The following is a 26040-nucleotide window of genomic DNA, read 5'->3' as shown; positions in this document are numbered from 1 at the left end:
TTCATACTTTTGATGCTAACTGAGCTATTTTGGTGTTCAGGAAGGGTGTGTATAAGAAGAAGATCAAAGATGTGGGTGAAATTCAGAAACTGAAAGTATGGCATGATGGGAGGGGCATCGGAGCAGGCTGGTTTCTAGACAAGGTCAGTCAATCATTGATTAGGTAACCGATTATGTAACCAGGATTGCGTCATTTTAATCACAGCAACGCGCGATAAATGATTTAAGTCTATAAAATTCGTATTTATTTTCAAAATTGGAGTTAGCCAAGGATACAGGGGTAGTAAACTGAAAATGTCCCATTATTTTTTTGATATTTTGGCTAATTGTGCGAACAAATAAAGATCAAGAAAAAGATCTTTGCCAGTTTAAAGTTTAAAGTTGTATTCATCAAATTTTTTTAAAGAAAAAATAACTAGTAATTATATAATTATAAACATAATTTTTTGTATGAAATTAGCCATTAGGAGCCAGTTTGAATTTGTATTCATCAAATCTATTTTATGAAAAAATAAAAATTATAAACATATTTTTTGTATGAAAAAAGCCATTAAGAACATACTTAATTTTTCGGGGTCTTTTTGATTATACTCCCCCCCCCCCCCCCCACTAAATGATAAAAATAAAAACGAAAACTTTTCATTTTCAATTTTCGTCATTTAAGGGGTTATAACCGAAAAGACCTTTTTCGAACAACAAAAAAGCAATTGTGTTCTTGATTTCAACTTGCAAGTGATTAACAGCACCCTACTTGGCCTGTTGACCTCTGCTCTGATTCATGTGTGATGTAGGTTGAGGTGAAGAAGGAGGGCAAAGTGACATTGTTCCAGTGCAACAGATGGCTGGATGAGAAAGAGGACGACGGAAAAATAGAGCGGGAACTGTACCCTTATGTACCAGGTCAGCCATAACACTAGCAATAGCAACCCCCATACACCCATAACCATATCTAGATATTTTAGCCCAGAAGTACTCTCACTTTGAAACCCCAAAATCCTTTAATATTAAAATCGCTGATTAGTGCAAAAAAAATTGCTAGCAGATCAGGAGAATTTAATATGCTGTATAATGGTGAGTACAAAATATGTGAAATCATAAACAAAATCCTAAAAAGGATTGTAAAACAAAGAAAGGTTCAGAAAGGTTCAAAAAATAATCTCTCTAGTGTGGAGGTAAAACAATTGATGGTAAAAGAATGAACTAAAGATATTGACTGATTTTTTAATTCACACCTTAAAAACTGAAGTTCTCCCACTGCTGAAACCGACCAGCTACCTTGAGTTCTTCAATCTAACTTTCCCAATTGAGCTGTCGCGGTGAAATCAAGTATGAATGCCGTCCAATGGTTTTCGTTATATCATAGAGATATTGAATTTGTTTCTGGTATTTGAAATGCAGAGCTCAATTAAGGCCTGTACATATCAAGTTGCCAGATTGCCCCAGCCGAGATCGAAGCAGGGACCTTTAGGTCTGCAGTCTAACCTTCTCACATTTAGGCTATCACAACGTTGTCGTACTCAAATCTCCTTCATTTTTTGATTTAATGTTATTGTGTTTTGGTTTCAATTTTTTTGTTTTTCTCAGAATTATTTGAAATAGGACTCAGGTCATTTTTAATTTAAAAAATGTTGTCGTTTTCCGAACCAAACTCCATTATCGTATCGTGTTTTCTTTTAATTCTATAGACTGAAAAACATTGAAAAATATCTTGAAGATTCAATTTTGTCTTATACTTTTTTTGTAATTTAACTTGTTTTAATTTCTTAATGCTTAATCAAAATTATTTTTTGTAGAAATTTCCGGATCAACTCGATCCGGGATCGAACCAGGGTCCTCTAGATCTGCAGTCTCACGCTCTCCGAACTAGGCTATCACGCAATTGGCGTAACCAAACTTCTTCTAAATTTGATTGAATGTTTTAGTAATTTGGTTTCGGTTTTTTGCTTTTTTTTTCAGAGTTATTTGAAAGAGGAATCAATTATTAGTTTTTAAAAATTTTTTTTTGTTGTTTTGCCGGCCAAACTATTTTTTTTGTATCTTTTTTTATTTTATTAGATTGAAAAACTGGATCTCAAGGCGAGCTTAAAGACTGTGGACCTTCGAAAAGATCTTGAAGATTAAGTTTTGCCTCATTTGTTTTTTTTTCTTATTTAAAAGTTTCTTTCAATTTCTTAATGCCTAATCAAAACTAAATTCTGTCGAAGTTCACTGGTTGCCGCGACCCAGGATCAAACCAGATATCCTTAGCTCTTTTTTCTAAAGCTCTCCCAATTGAGCTATCACTGCTCTAATCGCAATTCTTTCAGTTCTTCTTTTGATACTACTAAAATTGAGTCCCTGGCTTACATGAACCAGGGAATTTTAGTTATTCAGTCTAACGCTCTCCCAACTGAGCTATCACGGCCCTGTTTTATTTTAAAATCTTCAAATTTTGCTTTGATGTTGTTAGAATTTAGTTTAAAGATTTTGTTTGTCTCAGATTGATTTGAAGTAGGACTCAGACAATAATTAATTTTAAAACTTGTCTCAATTTCGTAATGCTTAATCAAAACCATTATTTTTTCAATATCCTTGCTTGCCGCGAAGCGGGATTGAACCAGGTTTGATAGAACTTCAGTCTTATGCTCTCCCACCTGAGGTATCGCGGTTAGTGTACTCAATATTATTTATGTTTTTGGTTTGATATTATTTGATTTGATTTATACATTTTGTTTGTCTCAGAGTTCTTCGAATTAAGATTCTTTTAAAGATTAATTTAAAACCTTGTTTCACTTTTTAGTGCCTAATCAAAAACTTTTATTTCAAATTCCTAGATTGACGCGACCCAAGATTGAGCTAGGGACCTTTAGATCTACAGACTAACGCTCTCCCAACTAAGCTATCACGGCCATATATTGCTTAAGAATCTTCAGTTTTTGCTTTGCTAATGATTCTAATTTGGTTTATACATTTTGCCTGTCTCAGATTTATTCGAGGTAGGACTCACATAATAATTAATTTAAAACTAGTCTCATTTTCTTAATGCTTAATCATTTTTTTTTCTGTTTTCCTGATTCCTGCAAAGCGGGATCGAACCAGGGACTCTTAAATGATCAGTTTGACGCTTTCCCAACTCAGCTATTGCGGTTTTTGGTTTATTCTCTTTATTATTTTTTTTCTGTTATTACTTTTTATTGTTTCAGTTTTTGCTTTGATATTATTTGATTTGGTTTATAAATTTTGTTTGTCTCAGAGTTATTCGTACTAGGACTTTTTCAATGGTGAATTCAAAAACTTGATCCACTTTCTATTGTTTAATCAAGTTCTTTTTTCCAACTTCCGTGCTTGCCGCGAAGCGGGATTGAACCAGGGACTTTTAGAGCTTCAGTCTCACGCTCGACCAATTGAGCTATCGCGGTCTTGTTGTAATCAAGATTATTTCTTTTAGATTTTCTTTTGATATTATTTGATTTGGTGTATACATTTTGTTTGTCTCAGAGTTCTACGAGGTAAGACTCTTTTAATGATTAATTTAAAAATTTGTTTCATTTTTTACTGCCTAATCAAAAATTTTTAATCAAAAACTTTTATTTCAATTTCCCAGATTACTGCGCTCACGCTCTCCCAACTGTGCTATCACGGCACTGTTAATATGAAAAATCTTCAGTTTTTGTTTCGATGTTATTCTGCTTTGGTTTATAGATTTTGTTTGTCTCAGTTTTCTTTGAATTAGGACTCAGTAAATAATTTAATTTAAAACTTGACCCAACTTCGTAACGCTTATTGAAAACTTTTTATGTATTGATGATTGCTGCGAAGCGGGAACGAACCTGGGTTCTTTAGTGTGTCAGTCTCACGCTCTCCCAACTCAGCTATCGCGGTGCTTGAAATCAACATTATTTCAGTTTTTGGTTTGATTTTATTTGATTTGGTTTATAGATTTTGTATGTCTCAAAGCTTCTCGAAGTAAGACTCTTTTAATGATTAATTTAAAAACTTGATCCAGTTTTTAACCTTAGGAATTATCAGTTTGATGCGACCCGGGATCAAACCAGAGACCTTTAGATTTTAGTCTAACGCTCTACCAACTGAGCTATCACGGCAAGGTTTTTTGTAAGAAAAAATCTTCAAATTTTGCCTTGATGTTATTATAATTTGGTTTATAGATTTTGTTTGTCCCAGATTTGTTTGAAGTAGGGCTCAGATAATAATTTATTTTAAAATTTGTCTCAATTTTGTAAAGCTTAAAATTTTTTTGAATATCCCTGCTTGTCGCGAAGGGGGATTGAACCAGGGACTGTTAGAACTTCAGTCTCACGCTCTCCCAACTGAGTTATCGCGGTTATTGTACTCAATATTATTTCGGTTTTTGGTTTGATTTTATTTGATTTGGTTTATAGATTTTGTTTTTCTCAGAGTTGTTCGAAGTAAGACTCTTTCAATGATTACTTCAAAAAGACAAATATTGTATTAACCAACAAGAATCAAGACAAGGAAGAAATTAATAAATTATAATTATTTATTTCAAAAGTTTGCTTTCTCATCTTGATTCTGATTGTTTAATACAGTATTTGTCTGCTTACTGACGAGTAGGAATACGCGGTTGTCTAAATACTGTTACCTAACGATATATTGGTTAACTTATTCGCTCTTCTACGCACACTTTCAACTTGTACTCACCCGGGTTGAACAAAAATGCTTGTCATACAAATCTAAAAAATGGGAAATTCATTGTCATACAATTCCATTCAATTCCATACGTACAGAAATTTGTATGAAATATCTATAAAAAACTTTTTTCCTTAAATGGAATTTTTATGACTAACATTTTTGCCATATATGAAAATTGTATGACTAAAAATTTGTCATTTATGAGAATTGTATGACAAACAGTTTTCGGAATCTTTTTTTTTTCAAATGCGGCACAAATTACTTTAAAACCTATCTAATAAGCCGTGCAATCTCTGAACTCGGTAACTCTCAAACTGCACTCGCATTCTTTACCACTGAGCCAGATCGAATTTGTGGAAGTTGCAATTTTATATTATCTAACGGCAGTGCAAAAACGTTTCAGTTTCTTTTTTTTTCTAGAATTCAAGGTGTTTGTCCAAAATTGAAAGATTTGCATGAAAAAGAAATCTGATCTTCAATTTGTTAGGGGACACTCGGATTCGAACCAAAGACCTCTTGATCTGCAGTCGAATTCTCTACCAATGAGCTATATCCCCGCAATATGAAAAATGAGTAATAGTTTTTAGAGTTTCTTGATAAATTATCCCTTTTCTTCAAAATTTCCGTTTCTCTGTCCAAATTTGATACTTTCTCAATCAAAAGTACAGTTTGAAGTGAGTTATTTAATCCTTTTTGATGTCTTGAAACATGAGTCAGTTTCTTACCTATGTTAAGATTTCGATTGATCAGATAGTAGTCAAAAATTGATTCCTCTTTCTTATTTAGTTTGTCCAAAGAAACGGTCCTAAAAGATTTTTTTTTTAAATTTGATTTCAACTGATTTTGAGAAGTCTCAGTTTTTGTCTAAGTTCCATACTTTTGCATGAAAACAGAAGTTTTGGAAGTTTCATTTGTTAGGTGACATTCGGATGCGAACTAAGGACATCTCGGACTGTTGTCAAATGCTTCATCACTGAGCTATATCCCTGTATAAAATTGTTCAGGAGTAGAAGTTTTTATAGAATAGTCAAACAAATCTCTTCCTTTTTTACTCCGGTCTTTTGAAATTTCAGTCTCTGTCCAAATTTGATACTTTCAAAATCCGAAAAGTTTGGTTGAAGCTTTTTGTTTTAAAGGTTGCGTCCGTGCTTCAGTTTCAGGTGATAGGTTACAAACGATTTTGTTCAGCTGACCTCTCGATCTGCTGTTGAATTCTCTACCACTGAGCTGTACTACCTAAATGTTGGTTAGGAGTACTAGCTTGTAAAGAACAGTAAAAAACTTCCTGTTTCTTCGTTTCATAATTTCATTTTTTGTTCAAGTTTGATACTTTCGAAATCAGAAAAATCGACGAATTGTCTAGAATTAAATCATGCGTTTGGGTTGCACTTTGCGGTGATAATGAACTCGCACTCTTTACCCTTGAGCCTGATCCCGTTCGTGGAAGTTGCAATTTTGTATTATCTAATAGCAGTCCAAAAACGTTTCAGTTTCTTTTTCTAGAATTCAAGGTATTTGTCCCAATTCGATAGATTTGCATAAAAGGAAATTTGAGCTTCAATTTGTTAGGGGATCCTCGGATTCGAACCAAGGACCTCTCGATCTGCAGTGGAATGCTCTACCACTAAGCTATATCCCCGCAAAGGTAAATGTGAGTATTATGTTTTAGATTTTATTCATAAATTGTTCCCTTTCTCTTTGTTTTCGTTTCGTTCAAAAATTCAGTTTTTCTGTCCCAATTTGATACTTTCAAAATCAAAAAAGTTTGGTTGAAGCTTTTTGTTTTGAAGCTTGCATCCGTGCTTCAGTTTCAGGTGATAAGTTAGACACGGTTTCGCTCCGCTGACCTCTCCTGTTGAATTCTCTGCCAGTGAGCTATACTAATGTAATGTTGGTTAGGGTTAATAAATGTAGAACAAAAGTGACAACAGTTTCTTTTTTCTTCGTTTTCATTTCTTTCATGAATTCATTTTTATGTCCAAGTTTGGTATTTTCGAAATCAGAAAAGTTCGATAGAATTATTTAGATTTATATCTTGCGTTTGTGTTGCACTTTGAGGTGATAAGGAACACACGGATTCAATCTGCGTATCTCTTAAACTGCACTCGCATTCTTTACCACTGAGTCAGATCCCGTTCGTGGAAGTTGCAATTTTGTATTATCTAACAGCAGTCCAAAAACGTTTCAGTTTCTTTTTTTTCTAGAATTCAAGGTGTTTGTCCAAATTTGATAGATTTGCATGAAAAAGAAATCTGATCTTCAATTTGTTAGGGGACACTCGGATTCGAACCAAAGACCTCTTGATCTGCAGTCGAATTCTCTACCAATGAGCTATATCCCCGCAATATGAAAAATGAGTAATAGTTTTTAGAGTTTCTTGATAAATTATCCCTTTTCTTCAAAATTTCCGTTTCTCTGTCCAAATTTGATACTTTCTCAATCAAAAGTACAGTTTGAAGTGAGTTATTTAATCCTTTTTGATGTCTTGAAACATGAGTCAGTTTCTTACCTATGTTAAGATTTCGATTGATCAGATAGTAGTCAAAAATTGATTCCTCTTTCTTATTTAGTTTGTCCAAAGAAACGGTCCTAAAAGATTTTTTTTTTAAATTTGATTTCAACTGATTTTGAGAAGTCTCAGTTTTTGTCTAAGTTCCATACTTTTGCATGAAAACAGAAGTTTTGGAAGTTTCATTTGTTAGGTGACATTCGGATGCGAACTAAGGACATCTCGGACTGTTGTCAAATGCTTCATCACTGAGCTATATCCCTGTATAAAATTGTTCAGGAGTAGAAGTTTTTATAGAATAGTCAAACAAATCTCTTCCTTTTTTACTCCGGTCTTTTGAAATTTCAGTCTCTGTCCAAATTTGATACTTTCAAAATCCGAAAAGTTTGGTTGAAGCTTTTTGTTTTAAAGGTTGCGTCCGTGCTTCAGTTTCAGGTGATAGGTTACAAACGATTTTGTTCAGCTGACCTCTCGATCTGCTGTTGAATTCTCTACCACTGAGCTGTACTACCTAAATGTTGGTTAGGAGTACTAGCTTGTAAAGAACAGTAAAAAACTTCCTGTTTCTTCGTTTCATAATTTCATTTTTTGTTCAAGTTTGATACTTTCGAAATCAGAAAAATCGACGAATTGTCTAGAATTAAATCATGCGTTTGGGTTGCACTTTGCGGTGATAATGAACTCGCACTCTTTACCCTTGAGCCAGATCCCGTTCGTGGAAGTTGCAATTTTGTATTATCTAATAGCAGTCCAAAAACGTTTCAGTTTCTTTTTCTAGAATTCAAGGTATTTGTCCCAATTCGATAGATTTGCATAAAAGGAAATTTGAGCTTCAATTTGTTAGGGGATCCTCGGATTCGAACCAAGGACCTCTCGATCTGCAGTGGAATGCTCTACCACTAAGCTATATCCCCGCAAAGGTAAATGTGAGTATTATGTTTTAGATTTTATTCATAAATTGTTCCCTTTCTCTTTGTTTTCGTTTCGTTCAAAAATTCAGTTTTTCTGTCCCAATTTGATACTTTCAAAATCAAAAAAGTTTGGTTGAGGCTTTTTGTTTTGAAGCTTGCATCCGTGCTTCAGTTTCAGGTGATAAGTTAGACACGGTTTCGCTCCGCTGACCTCTCCTGTTGAATTCTCTGCCAGTGAGCTATACTAATGTAATGTTGGTTAGGGTTAATAAATGTAGAACAAAAGTGACAACAGTTTCTTTTTTCTTCGTTTTCATTTCTTTCATGAATTCATTTTTATGTCCAAGTTTGGTATTTTCGAAATCAGAAAAGTTCGATAGAATTATTTAGATTTATATCTTGCGTTTGTGTTGCACTTTGAGGTGATAAGGAACACACGGATTCAATCTGCGTATCTCTTAAACTGCACTCGCATTCTTTACCACTGAGTCAGATCCCGTTCGTGGAAGTTGCAATTTTGTATTATCTAACAGCAGTCCAAAAACGTTTCAGTTTCTTTTTTTTCTAGAATTCAAGGTGTTTGTCCAAATTTGATAGATTTGCATGAAAAAGAAATCTGATCTTCAATTTGTTAGGGGACACTCGGATTCGAACCAAAGACCTCTTGATCTGCAGTCGAATTCTCTACCAATGAGCTATATCCCCGCAATATGAAAAATGAGTAATAGTTTTTAGAGTTTCTTGATAAATTATCCCTTTTCTTCAAAATTTCCGTTTCTCTGTCCAAATTTGATACTTTCTCAATCAAAAGTACAGTTTGAAGTGAGTTATTTAATCCTTTTTGATGTCTTGAAACATGAGTCAGTTTCTTACCTATGTTAAGATTTCGATTGATCAGATAGTAGTCAAAAATTGATTCCTCTTTCTTATTTAGTTTGTCCAAAGAAACGGTCCTAAAAGATTTTTTTTTTAAATTTGATTTCAACTGATTTTGAGAAGTCTCAGTTTTTGTCTAAGTTCCATACTTTTGCATGAAAACAGAAGTTTTGGAAGTTTCATTTGTTAGGTGACATTCGGATGCGAACTAAGGACATCTCGGACTGTTGTCAAATGCTTCATCACTGAGCTATATCCCTGTATAAAATTGTTCAGGAGTAGAAGTTTTTATAGAATAGTCAAACAAATCTCTTCCTTTTTTACTCCGGTCTTTTGAAATTTCAGTCTCTGTCCAAATTTGATACTTTCAAAATCCGAAAAGTTTGGTTGAAGCTTTTTGTTTTAAAGGTTGCGTCCGTGCTTCAGTTTCAGGTGATAGGTTACAAACGATTTTGTTCAGCTGACCTCTCGATCTGCTGTTGAATTCTCTACCACTGAGCTGTACTACCTAAATGTTGGTTAGGAGTACTAGCTTGTAAAGAACAGTAAAAAACTTCCTGTTTCTTCGTTTCATAATTTCATTTTTTGTTCAAGTTTGATACTTTCGAAATCAGAAAAATCGACGAATTGTCTAGAATTAAATCATGCGTTTGGGTTGCACTTTGCGGTGATAATGAACTCGCACTCTTTACCCTTGAGCCAGATCCCGTTCGTGGAAGTTGCAATTTTGTATTATCTAATAGCAGTCCAAAAACGTTTCAGTTTCTTTTTCTAGAATTCAAGGTATTTGTCCCAATTCGATAGATTTGCATAAAAGGAAATTTGAGCTTCAATTTGTTAGGGGATCCTCGGATTCGAACCAAGGACCTCTCGATCTGCAGTGGAATGCTCTACCACTAAGCTATATCCCCGCAAAGGTAAATGTGAGTATTATGTTTTAGATTTTATTCATAAATTGTTCCCTTTCTCTTTGTTTTCGTTTCGTTCAAAAATTCAGTTTTTCTGTCCCAATTTGATACTTTCAAAATCAAAAAAGTTTGGTTGAAGCTTTTTGTTTTGAAGCTTGCATCCGTGCTTCAGTTTCAGGTGATAAGTTAGACACGGTTTCGCTCCGCTGACCTCTCCTGTTGAATTCTCTGCCAGTGAGCTATACTAATGTAATGTTGGTTAGGGTTAATAAATGTAGAACAAAAGTGACAACAGTTTCTTTTTTCTTCGTTTTCATTTCTTTCATGAATTCATTTTTATGTCCAAGTTTGGTATTTTCGAAATCAGAAAAGTTCGATAGTATTATTTAGATTTATATCTTGCGTTTGTGTTGCACTTTGAGGTGATAAGGAACACACGGATTCAATCTGCGTATCTCTTAAACTGCACTCGCATTCTTTACCACTGAGTCAGATCCCGTTCGTGGAAGTTGCAATTTTGTATTATCTAACAGCAGTCCAAAAACGTTTCAGTTTCTTTTTTTTCTAGAATTCAAGGTGTTTGTCCAAATTTGATAGATTTGCATAAATAATAAGTTCGAGCTTCAATTTATTAGGGGACACTCGGATTCGAATCAAGGATCTCTCGATCTGCAGTCGAATGCTCTACCACTGCGCTATATCCCCGCAACGGTATTAATGAGTAATAACTTTTAGATTTGTTTCATAAATTGTTCCCGTTCTCTTCGTTTTCCTTTCATTCAACAATTCAGTTTTTCTACCCAAATTTGAAACTTTCAAAATAAAAAAAAATGATTGAAGCTTTTTGTTTTGAAGCTTGCGTCCGTGCTTCAGTTTCAGGTGATAAGTTATACACGATTTTGCTCAGCTGACCTCTCGATCTGCTGTTGAACTCTCTGCCAGTGAGCTATACTAATGTTGGTTAGGATTAATAAATGTTGAACAAAATCGACAACAGTTTCTTTTTTCTTCGTTTTCATTTCTTTCATGAATTCATTTTTTCGTCCAAGTTTGGTAATTTTGAAATCAGAAAAGTTCAATCGAAATATTTAGATTTATATCTTGCGTTTGTGTTGCACTTTGCGGTGAAAAGGTACACACGGATTCAATCAGCGTATCTCTTAAACTGCACTCGCATTCTTTACCACTGAGCCAGATCCCATTCGTGGAAGTTGCAATTTTTTATTATCTAACAGCAGTCCAAAAACGTTTCAGTTTCTTTTTTTTCTAGATTTCAAGGTGTTTGTCCAAATTTGATAGATTTGCATAAATAATAAGTTCGAGCTTCATTTGGTTAGGGGACACTCGGATTCGATCCAAGAACTTCTCGATCTGCAGTCGAATGCTCTACCACTGAGCTATATCCCCGCAACGGTATTAATGAGTAATAACTTTTAAATTTTTTTCCATAAATTGTTCCCGTTCTCTTCGTTTTCATTTCATTCAACAATTCAGTTTTTCTACCCAAATTTGAAACTTTCAAAATAAAAAAAAATTGATTGAAGCTTTTTGTTTTGAAGCTAGCGTCCGTGCTTCAGTTTCAGGTGATAAGTTATACACGGTTTTGCTCCTCTGACCTCTCGATCTGCTGTTGAATTCTCTGCCAGTGAGCTATACTAATGTTGATAAGGATTAATAAATGTTGAACAAAAGTGACAACAGTTTCTTTTTTCTTTCGACTTCATTTCTTTCATGAATTCAGTTTTTTGTCCAAGTTTGGTAATTTTGGAATCAGAAAAGTTCGATCGAATTGTTTAGATTTATATCTTGCGTTTTTGTTGCACTTTGCGGTGATAAGGTACGCACGGATTCAATCAGTGAATCTCTTGAACTGCACTCGCATTCTTCACCACTGAGCCAGACCCGTTCGTGGAAGTCGCAATTTTGTATTGTCTAACAGCAGTCTAAAAACGTTTCAATTTCTTTTTTCTAGAATTCATGGTATTTGTCCAAATTTGATAGATTTGCATAAATAATAAGTTCGAGCTTTAATTTGTTAGGGGACACTCGGATTCGAACCAAGGACCTCTCGATCTGCAGTCGAATGCTCTACCACTGAGCTATATCCCCGCAACGGTATTAATGAGTAATAATTTTTAAATTTTTTTTCATAAATTGTTCCCGTTCTCTTCGTTTTCATTTCATTCAACAATTCAGTTTTTCTACCCAAATTTGAAACTTTCAAAATGAAAAAAAAAATGATTGAAGTTTTTTGTTTTGAAGCTTGCGTCCGTGCTTCAGTTTCAGGTGATAATTTATACACGGTTTTGCTCCGCTGACCTCTCGATCTGCTGTTGAATTCTCTGCCAGTGAGCTATACTAATGTTGGTTAGGATTAATAAATGTTGAACAAAAGTGACAACAGTTTCTTTTTTCTTCGTTTTCATTTCTTTCATGAATTCAGTTTTTTGTCCAAGTTTGGTAATTTCGAAATCAGAAAAGTTCGATCGAATTGTTTAGATTTATATCTTGCGTTTTTGTTGCTCATTGCGGTGATGAGGTACGCACGGATTCAATCAGCGAATCTCTTAAACTGCACTCGCATTCTTCACCACTGAGCCAGACCCGTTCGTGGAAGTTGCAATTTTGTATTATCTAACAGCAGTCTTAAAACCTTTCAGTTTCTTTTTTTCAAGACTTCAAGGTGTTTGTCCAAGTTCGATAGATTTGTATAAAAAAGAAGTTCGATCTGCAATAAGTTAGGGGACACTCGGATTCGAACCAAGGACCTCTCGATCTGCAGTCGAATGCTCTACCACTGAGCTATATCCCCGCAACGGCATTTATGAGTAATAACTTTTAGATTTTTTCATTAATTGTTACCTTTCTCTTCGGTTTCACTTCGTTCAAAAATTCAGTTTTTCTGTCTAAATATAATACTTTCCAAGTTAAAAAAATTTGCTTGAAGCTTTTTGTTTTGAAGCTTGCGCCCGTGTTTGAGTTTCAGGTGATAAGTTACACACGATTTCTCTCCGCTGACTTCTCGGTCTTCTGTTGAATTCGCTGCCAGTGAGCTATAATATTGTAATGTTGGTTAGGATTAATCAATGTCGAAGAAAAGTGACAACAGTTTCCTTTTTCTTCGTTTTCATTTTTTTCATGAAAACATTTTTTTGGCCAAGTTTGTTACTTTCGAAATCAAAAAATCTCGATCTAACTGTTTAGATTTATGTCTTGCGTTTTTGTTGCTTTTTGCGGTGATAAGGTACGCACGGATTCAATCAGCGTACCTCTTAAACTGCACTCGAATTCTTCACCACTGAGCCAGACCCGTTCGTGGAAGTTGCAATTTTGTATTATCTAACAGCAGTCTTAAAACTTTTCAGTTTCTTTTTTTTAGAATTCAAGGTGTTTGTCCAAATTTGATAGATTTGCATAAATACGAAGTTCGAGCTTCAATTTGTTAGGGGACACTCGGATTCGAAACAAGGACCTCTCGATCTGCAGTCAAATGCTCTACCACTGAGCTATATCCCCGCAACGGTATTAATGAGTAATAACTTTTAGATTTTTTTCATAAATTGTTTCCGTTCTCTTCGTTTTCAAATCATTCAACCATTCAGTTTTTCTACCCAACATTCAAAATCAAAAAAGTTTGATTGAAGCTTTCTGTTTGAAGCTTGCGTCCGTGCTTCAGTTTCAGATGATAAGTTCTACACGATTTTGCTCCGCTGACCTCTCGATCTGCTGTTGAATTCTCTGCCAGTGAGATATATTAATGTTGCTTAGGATTAAAAAATGTTAAACAAAAGTGACAACAGTTTCTTTTTTCTTCGTTTTCATTTCTTTCATTTATTCAATTTTTGTCCAAGTTTGGTAATTTCGAAATCAGAAAAGTTCGATCGAATTGTTTAGATTTATATCTTGCGTTTGTGTTGCACTTTGCGGTGATAAGGTACACACGGATTCAATCAGCGTATCTCTTAAACCTCACTCGCATTCTTCACCACTGAGCCAGAACCGTTCGTGGAAGTTGCAATTTTGTATTATCTAACAGCAGTCTTAAAACATTTCAGTTTCTTTTTTATTAGAATTCAAGGTGTTTGTCCAAATTTGATAGATTTGCATATATAAAAAGTTCGAGCTTCAATTTGTTAGGGGACACTCGGATTCGAACCAAGGACCTCTCGATCTGCAGTCGAATGCTCTACCACTGAGCTATATCCCCGCAACGGTATTAAAGAGTAATAACTTTTAGATTTTTTTCATAAATTGTTCCCGTTCTCTTCGTTTTCACTTCGTTCAAAATTCAGTTTTTCTGTCCAAATTTAATACTTTCCAAATTAAAAAAATTTGATTGAAGCTTTTTGTTTTAAGCTTGCGTCCGTGCTTCAGTTTCAGGTGATAAGTTACACACGATTTTTTCCGCTGACCTCTCGGTCTTCTGTTGAATTCGCTGCCAGTGAGCTATACTATTGTAATGTTGGTTAGGATTAATCAATGTCGAAGAAAAGTGACAACAGTTTCCTTTTTCTTCGTTTTCATTTTTTTCATGAAAACATTTTTTTGTCCAAGTTTGGCACTTTCGAAAACAAAAAATCTCGATCGAACTGTTTAGATTTATGTCTTGCGTTTTTGTTGCACTTTGCGGTGATAAGGTACGCACGGATTCAATCAGCGTACCTCTTAAACTGCACTCGAATTCTTCACCACTGAGCCAGACCCGTTCGTGGAAGTTGCAATTTTGTATTATCTAACAGCAGTCTTAAAACTTTTCAGTTTCTTTCTTTTTAGAATTCAAGGTGTTTGTTCAAATTTGATAGATTTGCAGAAATACGAAGTTCGAGCTTCAATTTGTTAGGGGACACTCGGATTCGAAACAAGGACCTCTCGATCTGCAGTCAAATGCTCTACCACTGAGCTATATCCCCGCAACGGCATTAAAGAGTAATAACTTTTAGATTTTTTTCATAAATTGTTCCCGTTCTCTTCGTTTTCACTTCGTTCAAAATTCAGTTTTTCTGTCCAAATTTAATACTTTCCAAATTAAAAAAATTTGATTGAAGCTTTTTGTTTTGAAGCTTGCGTCCGTGCTTCAGTTTCAGGTGATAAGTTACACACGATTTTTTCCGCTGACCTCTCGGTCTTCTGTTGAATTCGCTGCCAGTGAGCTATACTATTGTAATGTTGGTTAGGATTAATCAATGTCGAAGAAAAGTGACAACAGTTTCCTTTTTCTTCGTTTTCATTTTTTTCATGAAAACATTTTTTTGTCCAAGTTTGGTACTTTCGAAAACAAAAAATCTCGATCGAACTGTTTAGATTTATGTCTTGCGTTTTTGTTGCACTTTGCGGTGATAAGGTACGCACGGATTCAATCAGCGTACCTCTTAAACTGCACTCGAATTCTTCACCACTGAGCCAGACCCGTTCGTGGAAGTTGCAATTTTGTATTATCTAACAGCAGTCTTAAAACTTTTCAGTTTCTTTCTTTTTAGAATTCAAGGTCTTTGTTCAAATTTGATAGATTTGCAGAAATACGAAGTTCGAGCTTCAATTTGTTAGGGGACACTCGGATTCGAAACAAGGACCTCTCGATCTGCAGTCAAATGCTCTACCACTGAGCTATATCCCCGCAACGGCATTAAAGAGTAATAACTTTTAGATTTTTTTCATAAATTGTTCCCGTTCTCTTCGTTTTCACTTCGTTCAAAATTCAGTTTTTCTGTCCAAATTTAATACTTTCCAAATTAAAAAAATTTGATTGAAGCTTTTTGTTTTGAAGCTTGCGTCCGTGCTTCAGTTTCAGGTGATAAGTTACACACGATTTTTTCCGCTGACCTCTCGGTCTTCTGTTGAATTCGCTGCCAGTGAGCTATACTATTGTAATGTTGGTTAGGATTAATCAATGTCGAAGAAAAGTGACAACAGTTTCCTTTTTCTTCGTTTTCATTTTTTTCATGAAAATATTATTTTGTCCAAGTTTGGTACTTTCGAAAACAAAAAATCTCGATCGAACTGTTTAGATTTATGTCTTGCGTTTTTGTTGCACTTTGCGGTGATAAGGTACGCACGGATTCAATCAGCGTACCTCCTAAACTGCACTCGAATTCTTCACCACTGAGCCAGACCCGTTCGTGGAAGTTGCAATTTTGTATTATCTAACAGCAGTCTTAAAACTTTTCAGTTTCTTTCTTTTTAGAATTCAAGGTGTTTGTTCAAATTTGATAGATTTGCCTAAATACGAAGTTCGAGCTTCAATTTGTTAGGGGACACTCGGATTCGAAACAAGGATATCTCGATCTGCAGTCAAATGCTCTACCACTGAGCTATATCCCCGCAACGGTATTAATGAGTATTAACTTCTAGATTTTTTTCAAAAATTGTTCCCGTTCTCTTCCTTTTCAATTCATTCAACCATTCAGTTTTTCTACCCAAATTTGAAACTTTCAAAATCAAAAAAGTTTGATTGAAGCTTTTTGTTTGAAGCTTGCGTCCGTGCTTCAGTTTCAGATGATAAGTTCTACACGATTTTGCTCCGCTGACCTCTCGATCTGCTGTTGAATTCTCTGCCAGTGAGATATACTAATGTTGCTTAGGATTAAAAAATGTTAAACAAAAGTGACAACAGTTTCTTTTTTCTTCGTTTTCATTTCTTTCATGTATTCAATTTTTGTCCAAGTTTGGTAATTTCGAAATCAGAAAAGTTCGATCGAATTGTTTAGATTTATATCTTGCGTTTGTGTTGCATTTTGCGGTGATAAGGTACACACGGATTCAGTCAGCGTATCTCTTAAACCTCACTCGCATTCTTCACCACTGAGCCAGACCCGTTCGTGGAAGTTGCAATTTTGTATTATCTAACAGCAGTGTTAAAACATTTCAGTTTCTTTTTTATTAGAATTCAAGGTGTTTGTCCAAATTTGATAGATTTGCATAATTACTAAGTTCGAGCTTCAATTTGTTTGGGGACACTCGGATTCGAACCAAGGACCTCTCGATCTGCAGTCGAATGCTCTACCACTGAGCTATATCCCCGCAACGGTATTAAAGAGTAATAACTTTTAGATTTTTTTCATAAATTGTTCCCGTTCTCTTCGTTTTCACTTCGTTCAAAAATTCAGTTTTTCTGTCCAAATTTAATACTTTCCAAGTTAAAAAAATTTGATTGAAGCTTTTTGTTTTGAAGCTTGCGTCCGTGCTTCAGTTTCAGGTGATAAGTTACACACGATTTTTTCCGCTGACCTCTCGGTCTTCTGTTGAATTCGCTGCCAGTGAGCTATACTATTGTAATGTTGGTTAGGATTAATCAATGTCGAAGAAAAGTGACAACAGTTTCCTTTTTCTTCGTTTTCATTTTTTTCATGAAAACATTTTTTTGTCCAAGTTTGGTACTTTCGAAAACAAAAAATCTCGATCGAATTTTTTAGATTTATGTCTCGCGTTTTTGTTGCACTTTGCGGTGATAAGGTACGCACGGATTCAATCAGCGAATCTTTTAAACTGCACTCGCATTCTTCACCACTGAGCCAGACCCGTTCGTGGAAGTTGCAATTTTGTTTTATCTAACAGCAGTCTTAAAACCTTTCAGTTTCTTTTTTTCAAGACTTCAAGGTGTTTGTCCAAGTTCGCTAGATTTGTATAAAAAAGAAGTTCGATCTGCAATAAGTTAGGGGACACTCGTATTCGAACCAAGGACCTCTCGATCTGCAGTCGAATGCTCTACCACTGAGCTATATCCCCGCAACGGTATTAATGAGTAATAACTTTTAGATTTTTTCATAATTTGTTACCTTTCTCTTCGTTTTCACTTCGTTCAAAAATTCAGTTTTTCTGTCCAAATTTAATACTTTCCAAATTAAAAAATTTTGCTTGAAGCTTTTTGTTTTGAAGCTTGCGCCCGTGCTTCAGTTTCAGGTGATAAGTTACACACGATTTCGCTCCGCTGACCTCTCGGTCTTCTGTTGAATTCGCTGCCAGTGAGCTATACTAATGTAATGTTGGTTAGGATTAATAAATGTAGAACAAAAACGACAACAGTTTCTTTTTTTCTTCGTTTTCATTTCTTTCATGAATTCATTTTTTGTCCAAGTTTGGTAATTTCGAAATCAGAAAAGTTCGATCGAATTGTTTGGATTTATATCTTGCGTTTGTGTTGCACTTTGCGGTGATAAGGTACACACGGATTCAATCAGCGTATCTCTTAAACCTCACTCGCATTCTTCACCACTGAGCCAGACCCGTTAGTGGAAGTTGCAATTTTGTATTATCTAACAGCAGTCTTAAAACATTTCAGTTTTTTTTTTAGAATTCAATGTGTTTGTCCAAATTTGATAGATTTGCATAAATAATAAGTTCGAGCTTCAATTTGTTAGGGGACACTCGGATTCGAACCAAGGACCTCTCGATCTGCATTCGAATGCTCTACCATTGAGCTATATCCCCGCAACGGTATTAAAGAGTAATAACTTTTAGATTTTTTCATAATTTGTTACCTTTCTCTCCGTTTTCACTTCGTTCAAAAATTCAGTTTTTCTGTCCAAATTTAATACTTTCCAAGTTAAAAAAAATTGATTGAAGCTTTTTGTTTTGAAGCTTGCGTCCGTGCTTCAGTTTCAGGTGATAAGTTACACACGATTTTTTCCACTGACCTCTCGGTCTTCTGTTGAATTCGCTGCCAGTGAGCTATACTATTGTAATGTTGGTTAGGATTAATCAATGTCGAAGAAAAGTGACAACAGTTTCCTTTTTCTTCGTTTTCATTTTTTTCATGAAAACATTTTTTTGTCCAAGTTTGGTACTTTCGAAAACAAAAAATCTCGATCGAATTTTTTAGATTTATGTCTCGCGTTTTTGTTGCATTTTGCGGTGATAAGGTACGCACGGATTCAATCAGCGAATCTTTTAAACTGCACTCGCATTCTTCACCACTGAGCCAGACCCGTTCGTGGAAGTTGCAATTTTGTTTTATCTAACAGCAGTCTTAAAACCTTTCAGTTTCTTTTTTCTAGAATTCATGGTATTTGTCCAAATTTGATAGATTTGCATAAATAATTTGTTCGAGCTTTAATTTGTTAGGGGACACTCGGATTCGAACCAAGGACCTCTCGATCTGCAGTCGAATGCTCTACCACTGAGCTATATCCCCGCAGCGGTAATAATGAGTAATAATTTTTAGATTTTTTTTCATAAAATGTTCCCGTTCTCTTCGTTTTCATTTCATTCAACAATTCAGTTTTTCTACCCAAATTTGAAACTTTCAAAATAAAAAAAAATTGATTGAAGCTTTTTGTTTTGAAGCTTGCGTCCGTGCTTCAGTTTCAGGTGATAAGTTATACACGGTTTTGCTCCGCTGACCTCTCGATCTGCTGTTGAATTCTCTGCCAGTGAGCTATACTAATGTTGATAAGGATTAATAAATGTTGAACAAAAGTGACAACAGTTTCTTTTTTCTTCCGACTTCATTTCTTTCATGAATTCAGTTTTTTGTCCAAGTTTGGTAATTTTGGAATCAGAAAAGTTCGATCGAATTGTTTAGATTTATATCTTGCGTTTTTGTTGCACTTTGCGGTGATAAGGTACGCACGGATTCAATCAGTGAATCTCTTGAACTGCACTCGCATTCTTCACCACTGAGCCAGACCCGTTCGTGGAAGTTGCAATTTTGTATTGTCTAACAGCAGTCTAAAAACGTTTCAATTTCTTTTTTCTAGAATTCATGGTATTTGTCCAAATTTGATAGATTTGCATAAATAATTTGTTCGAGCTTTAATTTGTTAGGGGACACTCGGATTCGAACCAAGGACCTCTCGATCTGCAGTCGAATGCTCTACCACTGAGCTATATCCCCGCAGCGGTAATAATGAGTAATAATTTTTAGATTTTTTTTCATAAAATGTTCCCGTTCTCTTCGTTTTCATTTCATTCAACAATTCAGTTTTTCTACCCAAATTTGAAACTTTCAAAATAAAAAAAAATTGATTGAAGCTTTTTGTTTTGAAGCTTGCGTCCGTGCTTCAGTTTCAGGTGATAATTTATACACGGTTTTGCTCCGCTGACCTCTCGATCTGCTGTTGAATTCGCTGCCAGTGAGCTATACTAATGTTGGTTAGGATTAATAAATGTTGAACAAAAGTGACAACAGTTTCTTTTTTCTTCGTTTTCATTTTTTTCATGTATTCATTTTTTTGTCCAAGTTATGTAATTTCGAAATCAGAAAAGTTCAATCGAAATATTTAGATATATATCTTGCGTTTGTGTTGCACTTTGCGGTGAAAAGGTACACACGGATTCAATCAGCGTATCTCTTAAACTGCACTCGCATTTTTTACCACTGAGCCAGATCCCGTTCGTGGAAGTTGCAATTTTGTATTATCTAACAGCTGTCCAAAAACGTTTCAGTTTCTTTTTTTTCTAGAATTCAAGGTGTTTGTCCAAATTTGATAGATTTGAATAAATAATAAGTTCGAGCTTCAATTGGTTAGGGGACACTCGGATTCGATCCAAGGACTTCTCGATCTGCAGTCGAATGCTCTACCACTGAGCTATATCCCCGCAACGGTATCAATGAGTAATAACTTTTATATTTTTTTTTATAAATTGTTCCCGTTCTCTTCGTTTTCATTTCATTCAACAATTCAGTTTTTCTACCCAAATTTGAAACTTTCAAAATAAAAAAAAATTGATTGAAGCTTTTTGTTTTGAAGCTTGCGTCCGTGCTTCAGTTTCAGGTGATAAGTTATACACGGTTTTGCTCCGCTGACCTCTCAATCTGCTGTTGAATTCTCTGCCAGTGAGCTATACTAATGTTGATAAGGATTAATAAATGTTGAACAAAAGTGACAACAGTTTCTTTTTTCTTCCGACTTCATTTCTTTCATGAATTCAGTTTTTTGTCCAAGTTTGGTAATTTTGGAATCAGAAAAGTTCGATCGAATTGTTTAGATTTATATCTTGCGTTTTTGTTGCACTTTGCGGTGATAAGGTACGCACGGATTCAATCAGTGAATCTCTTGAACTGCACTCGCATTCTTCACCACTGAGCCAGACCCGTTCGTGGAAGTTGCAATTTCGTATTGTCTAACAGCAGTCTAAAAACGTTTCAATTTCTTTTTTCTAGAATTCATGGTATTTGTCCAAATTTGATAGATTTGCATAAATAATAAGTTCGAGCTCTAATTTGTTAGGGGACACTCGGATTCGAACCAAGGACCTCTCGATCTGCAGTGGAATGCTCTACCACTGAGCTATATCCCCGCAACGGTATTAATGAGTAATAAATTTTAGATTTTTTTTCATAAAATGTTCCCGTTCTCTTTGTTTTCATTTCATTCAACAATTCAGTTTTTCTACCCAAATTAGAAACTTTCAAAATAAAAAAAAATTGATTGAAGCTTTTTGTTTTGAAGCTTGCGTCCGTGCTTCAGTTTCAGGTGATAATTTATACACGGTTTTGCTCCGCTGACCTCTCGATCTGCTGTTGAATTCTCTGCCAGTGAGCTATACTAATGTTGGTTAGGATTAATAAATGTTGAACAAAAGTGACAACAGTTTCTTTTTTCTTCGTTTTCATTTCTTTCATGAATTCAGTTTTTTGTCCAAGTTTGATAATTTCGAAATCAGAAAAGTTCGATCGAATTGTTTAGATTTATATCTTGCGTTTTTGTTGCACATTGCGGTGATAAGGTACGCACGGATTCAATCAGCGAATCTCTTAAACTGCACTCGCTTTCTTCACCACTGAGCCGAACCCGTTCGTTGAAGTTGCAATTTTGTTTTATCTAACAGCAGTCTTAAAACCTTTCAGTTTCTTTTTTTCAAGACTTCAAGGTGTTTGTCCAAGTTCGATAGATTTGTATAAAAAAGAAGTTCGATCTGCAATAAGTCACTCGGATTCGAACCAAGGACCTCTCGATCTGCAGTCGAATGCTCTACCACTGAGCTATATCCCCGCAACGGCATTTATGAGTAATAACTTTTAGATTTTTTCATTAATTGTTACCTTTCTCTTCGGTTTCACTTCGTTCAAAAATTCAGTTTTTCTGTCCAAATATAATACTTTCCAAGTTAAAAAAATTTGCTTGAAGCTTTTTGTTTTGAAGCTTGCGTCCGTGCTTCAGTTTCAGGTGATAAGTTACACACGATTTTTTCCACTGACCTCTCGGTCTTCTGTTGAATTCGCTGCCAGTGAGCTATACTATTGTAATGTTGGTTAGGATTAATCAATGTCGAAGAAAAGTGACAACAGTTTCCTTTTTCTTCGTTTTCTTTTTTTTCATGAAAACATTTTTTTGGCCAAGTTTGTTACTTTCGAAATCAAAAAATCTCGATCGAACTGTTTAGATTTATGTCTTGCGTTTTTGTTGCACTTTGCGGTGATAAGGTACGCACGGATTCAATCAGCGTACCTCTCAAACTGCACTCGAATTCTTCACCACTGAGCCAGACCCGTTCGTGGAAGTTGCAATTTTGTATTATCTAACAGCAGTCTTAAAACTTTTCAGTTTCTTTCTTTTTAGAATTCAAGGTGTTTGTCCAAATTTGATAGATTTGCATAAATACGAAGTTCGAGCTTCAATTTGTTAGGGGACACTCGGATTCGAAACAAGGACCTCCAGTCAAATGCTCTACCACTGAGCTATATCCCCGCAACGGTTTTAATGAGTATTAACTTTTAGATTTTTTTCATAAATTGTTCCCGTTCTCTTCGTTTTCAATTCATTCAACCATTCAGTTTTTCTACCCAAATTTGAAACATTCAAAATCAAAAAAGTTTGATTGAAGCTTTCTGTTTGAAGCTTGTGTCCGTGCTTCAGTTTCAGATGATAAGTTCTACACGATTTTGCTCCGCTGACCTCTCGATCTGCTGTTGAATTCTCTGCCAGTGAGATATATTAATGTTGCTTAGGATTAAAAAATGTTAAACAAAAGTGACAACAGTTTCTTTTTTCTTCGTTTTCATTTCTTTCATTTATTCAATTTTTGTCCAAGTTTGGTAATTTCGAAATCAGAAAAGTTCGATCGAATTGTTTAGATTTATATCTTGCGTTTGTGTTGCACTTTGCGGTGATAAGGTACACACGGATTCAATCAGCGTATCTCTTAAACCTCACTCGCATTCTTCACCACTGAGCCAGACCCGTTCGTGGAAGTTGCAATTTTGTATTATCTAACAGCAGTCTTAAAACATTTCAGTTTCTTTTTTATTAGAATTCAAGGTGTTTGTCCAAATTTGATAGATTTGCATATATAAAAAGTTCGAGCTTCAATTTGTTAGGGGACACTCGGATTCGAACCAAGGACCTCTCGATCTGCAGTCGAATGCTCTACCACTGAGCTATATCCCCGCAACGGTATTAAAGAGTAATAACTTTTAGATTTTTTTCATAAATTGTTCCCGTTCTCTTCGTTTTCACTTCGTTCAAAATTCAGTTTTTCTGTCCAAATTTAATACTTTCCAAATTAAAAAAATTTGATTGAAGCTTTTTGTTTTGAAGCTTGCGTCCGTGCTTCAGTTTCAGGTGATAAGTTACACACGATTTTTTCCGCTGACCTCTCGGTCTTCTGTTGAATTCGCTGCCAGTGAGCTATACTATTGTAATGTTGGTTAGGATTAATCAATGTCGAAGAAAAGTGACAACAGTTTCCTTTTTCTTCGTTTTCATTTTTTTCATGAAAACATTTTTTTGTCCAAGTTTGGTACTTTCGAAAACAAAAAATCTCGATCGAACTGTTTAGATTTATGTCTTGCGTTTTTGTTGCACTTTGCGGTGATAAGGTACGCACGGATTCAATCAGCGTACCTCTTAAACTGCACTCGAATTCTTCACCACTGAGCCAGACCCGTTCGTGGAAGTTGCAATTTTGTATTATCTAACAGCAGTCTTAAAACTTTTCAGTTTCTTTCTTTTTAGAATTCAAGGTCTTTGTTCAAATTTGATAGATTTGCAGAAATACGAAGTTCGAGCTTCAATTTGTTAGGGGACACTCGGATTCGAAACAAGGACCTCTCGATCTGCAGTCAAATGCTCTACCACTGAGCTATATCCCCGCAACGGCATTAAAGAGTAATAACTTTTAGATTTTTTTCATAAATTGTTCCCGTTCTCTTCGTTTTCACTTCGTTCAAAATTCAGTTTTTCTGTCCAAATTTAATACTTTCCAAATTAAAAAAATTTGATTGAAGCTTTTTGTTTTGAAGCTTGCGTCCGTGCTTCAGTTTCAGGTGATAAGTTACACACGATTTTTTCCGCTGACCTCTCGGTCTTCTGTTGAATTCGCTGCCAGTGAGCTATACTATTGTAATGTTGGTTAGGATTAATCAATGTCGAAGAAAAGTGACAACAGTTTCCTTTTTCTTCGTTTTCATTTTTTTCATGAAAATATTATTTTGTCCAAGTTTGGTACTTTCGAAAACAAAAAATCTCGATCGAACTGTTTAGATTTATGTCTTGCGTTTTTGTTGCACTTTGCGGTGATAAGGTACGCACGGATTCAATCAGCGTACCTCCTAAACTGCACTCGAATTCTTCACCACTGAGCCAGACCCGTTCGTGGAAGTTGCAATTTTGTATTATCTAACAGCAGTCTTAAAACTTTTCAGTTTCTTTCTTTTTAGAATTCAAGGTGTTTGTTCAAATTTGATAGATTTGCCTAAATACGAAGTTCGAGCTTCAATTTGTTAGGGGACACTCGGATTCGAAACAAGGATATCTCGATCTGCAGTCAAATGCTCTACCACTGAGCTATATCCCCGCAACGGTATTAATGAGTATTAACTTCTAGATTTTTTTCAAAAATTGTTCCCGTTCTCTTCCTTTTCAATTCATTCAACCATTCAGTTTTTCTACCCAAATTTGAAACTTTCAAAATCAAAAAAGTTTGATTGAAGCTTTTTGTTTGAAGCTTGCGTCCGTGCTTCAGTTTCAGATGATAAGTTCTACACGATTTTGCTCCGCTGACCTCTCGATCTGCTGTTGAATTCTCTGCCAGTGAGATATACTAATGTTGCTTAGGATTAAAAAATGTTAAACAAAAGTGACAACAGTTTCTTTTTTCTTCGTTTTCATTTCTTTCATGTATTCAATTTTTGTCCAAGTTTGGTAATTTCGAAATCAGAAAAGTTCGATCGAATTGTTTAGATTTATATCTTGCGTTTGTGTTGCATTTTGCGGTGATAAGGTACACACGGATTCAGTCAGCGTATCTCTTAAACCTCACTCGCATTCTTCACCACTGAGCCAGACCCGTTCGTGGAAGTTGCAATTTTGTATTATCTAACAGCAGTGTTAAAACATTTCAGTTTCTTTTTTATTAGAATTCAAGGTGTTTGTCCAAATTTGATAGATTTGCATAATTACTAAGTTCGAGCTTCAATTTGTTTGGGGACACTCGGATTCGAACCAAGGACCTCTCGATCTGCAGTCGAATGCTCTACCACTGAGCTATATCCCCGCAACGGTATTAAAGAGTAATAACTTTTAGATTTTTTTCATAAATTGTTCCCGTTCTCTTCGTTTTCACTTCGTTCAAAAATTCAGTTTTTCTGTCCAAATTTAATACTTTCCAAGTTAAAAAAATTTGATTGAAGCTTTTTGTTTTGAAGCTTGCGTCCGTGCTTCAGTTTCAGGTGATAAGTTACACACGATTTTTTCCGCTGACCTCTCGGTCTTCTGTTGAATTCGCTGCCAGTGAGCTATACTATTGTAATGTTGGTTAGGATTAATCAATGTCGAAGAAAAGTGACAACAGTTTCCTTTTTCTTCGTTTTCATTTTTTTCATGAAAACATTTTTTTGTCCAAGTTTGGTACTTTCGAAAACAAAAAATCTCGATCGAATTTTTTAGATTTATGTCTCGCGTTTTTGTTGCACTTTGCGGTGATAAGGTACGCACGGATTCAATCAGCGAATCTTTTAAACTGCACTCGCATTCTTCACCACTGAGCCAGACCCGTTCGTGGAAGTTGCAATTTTGTTTTATCTAACAGCAGTCTTAAAACCTTTCAGTTTCTTTTTTTCAAGACTTCAAGGTGTTTGTCCAAGTTCGCTAGATTTGTATAAAAAAGAAGTTCGATCTGCAATAAGTTAGGGGACACTCGTATTCGAACCAAGGACCTCTCGATCTGCAGTCGAATGCTCTACCACTGAACTATATCCCCGCAACGGTATTAATGAGTAATAACTTTTAGATTTTTTCATAATTTGTTA

General features: G+C 35.2%; 1 protein-coding gene and 25 non-coding genes across 26 annotated transcripts in view; 1 reads left to right on the top strand and 25 right to left on the bottom strand.

Annotated features, from left to right (window-relative positions):
* LOC134846617 (uncharacterized) overlaps positions 1–26040 on the top strand; it is a gene marked incomplete in the record, with an annotated part of 112073 nt that overhangs the window by 25748 nt on the left and 60285 nt on the right. The window contains 2 exon segments of the mRNA XM_063864002.1: positions 41–143; positions 792–900. Of these exon segments, the coding sequence (XP_063720072.1) occupies positions 41–143; positions 792–900 (212 nt within the window).
* Trnac-gca (transfer RNA cysteine (anticodon GCA)) lies at positions 6218–6289 on the bottom strand. The gene has a single exon. It is a non-coding gene; the product is annotated as a tRNA-Cys (tRNA).
* Trnac-gca (transfer RNA cysteine (anticodon GCA)) lies at positions 8002–8073 on the bottom strand. Its single transcript has one exon. It is a non-coding gene; the product is annotated as a tRNA-Cys (tRNA).
* On the bottom strand, positions 9786–9857 carry Trnac-gca (transfer RNA cysteine (anticodon GCA)). The gene has a single exon. It is a non-coding gene; the product is annotated as a tRNA-Cys (tRNA).
* Trnac-gca (transfer RNA cysteine (anticodon GCA)) lies at positions 10488–10559 on the bottom strand. Its single transcript has one exon. It is a non-coding gene; the product is annotated as a tRNA-Cys (tRNA).
* On the bottom strand, positions 11190–11261 carry Trnac-gca (transfer RNA cysteine (anticodon GCA)). The gene has a single exon. It is a non-coding gene; the product is annotated as a tRNA-Cys (tRNA).
* Trnac-gca (transfer RNA cysteine (anticodon GCA)) lies at positions 11892–11963 on the bottom strand. The gene has a single exon. It is a non-coding gene; the product is annotated as a tRNA-Cys (tRNA).
* On the bottom strand, positions 12595–12666 carry Trnac-gca (transfer RNA cysteine (anticodon GCA)). Its single transcript has one exon. It is a non-coding gene; the product is annotated as a tRNA-Cys (tRNA).
* Positions 13299–13370, bottom strand: Trnac-gca (transfer RNA cysteine (anticodon GCA)). The gene has a single exon. It is a non-coding gene; the product is annotated as a tRNA-Cys (tRNA).
* On the bottom strand, positions 13990–14061 carry Trnac-gca (transfer RNA cysteine (anticodon GCA)). Its single transcript has one exon. It is a non-coding gene; the product is annotated as a tRNA-Cys (tRNA).
* On the bottom strand, positions 14693–14764 carry Trnac-gca (transfer RNA cysteine (anticodon GCA)). Its single transcript has one exon. It is a non-coding gene; the product is annotated as a tRNA-Cys (tRNA).
* On the bottom strand, positions 15397–15468 carry Trnac-gca (transfer RNA cysteine (anticodon GCA)). Its single transcript has one exon. It is a non-coding gene; the product is annotated as a tRNA-Cys (tRNA).
* Positions 16101–16172, bottom strand: Trnac-gca (transfer RNA cysteine (anticodon GCA)). The gene has a single exon. It is a non-coding gene; the product is annotated as a tRNA-Cys (tRNA).
* On the bottom strand, positions 16800–16871 carry Trnac-gca (transfer RNA cysteine (anticodon GCA)). Its single transcript has one exon. It is a non-coding gene; the product is annotated as a tRNA-Cys (tRNA).
* Positions 17505–17576, bottom strand: Trnac-gca (transfer RNA cysteine (anticodon GCA)). Its single transcript has one exon. It is a non-coding gene; the product is annotated as a tRNA-Cys (tRNA).
* Positions 18207–18278, bottom strand: Trnac-gca (transfer RNA cysteine (anticodon GCA)). Its single transcript has one exon. It is a non-coding gene; the product is annotated as a tRNA-Cys (tRNA).
* Trnac-gca (transfer RNA cysteine (anticodon GCA)) lies at positions 18910–18981 on the bottom strand. Its single transcript has one exon. It is a non-coding gene; the product is annotated as a tRNA-Cys (tRNA).
* Trnac-gca (transfer RNA cysteine (anticodon GCA)) lies at positions 19612–19683 on the bottom strand. Its single transcript has one exon. It is a non-coding gene; the product is annotated as a tRNA-Cys (tRNA).
* Trnac-gca (transfer RNA cysteine (anticodon GCA)) lies at positions 20316–20387 on the bottom strand. The gene has a single exon. It is a non-coding gene; the product is annotated as a tRNA-Cys (tRNA).
* Positions 21018–21089, bottom strand: Trnac-gca (transfer RNA cysteine (anticodon GCA)). Its single transcript has one exon. It is a non-coding gene; the product is annotated as a tRNA-Cys (tRNA).
* Positions 21708–21787, bottom strand: Trnac-gca (transfer RNA cysteine (anticodon GCA)). Its single transcript has one exon. It is a non-coding gene; the product is annotated as a tRNA-Cys (tRNA).
* Positions 23108–23179, bottom strand: Trnac-gca (transfer RNA cysteine (anticodon GCA)). Its single transcript has one exon. It is a non-coding gene; the product is annotated as a tRNA-Cys (tRNA).
* On the bottom strand, positions 23812–23883 carry Trnac-gca (transfer RNA cysteine (anticodon GCA)). Its single transcript has one exon. It is a non-coding gene; the product is annotated as a tRNA-Cys (tRNA).
* On the bottom strand, positions 24516–24587 carry Trnac-gca (transfer RNA cysteine (anticodon GCA)). The gene has a single exon. It is a non-coding gene; the product is annotated as a tRNA-Cys (tRNA).
* On the bottom strand, positions 25215–25286 carry Trnac-gca (transfer RNA cysteine (anticodon GCA)). Its single transcript has one exon. It is a non-coding gene; the product is annotated as a tRNA-Cys (tRNA).
* Positions 25920–25991, bottom strand: Trnac-gca (transfer RNA cysteine (anticodon GCA)). Its single transcript has one exon. It is a non-coding gene; the product is annotated as a tRNA-Cys (tRNA).

This window comes from Symsagittifera roscoffensis, chromosome 5 (genome assembly GCF_963678635.1).
Source record: "Symsagittifera roscoffensis chromosome 5, txSymRosc1.1, whole genome shotgun sequence".
In the NCBI taxonomy this organism is placed as follows: domain Eukaryota; kingdom Metazoa; phylum Xenacoelomorpha; order Acoela; family Convolutidae; genus Symsagittifera; species Symsagittifera roscoffensis.
Note: the sequence above shows the minus strand (reverse complement) of the source record. Positions and strands in the feature narration are given on the sequence as shown.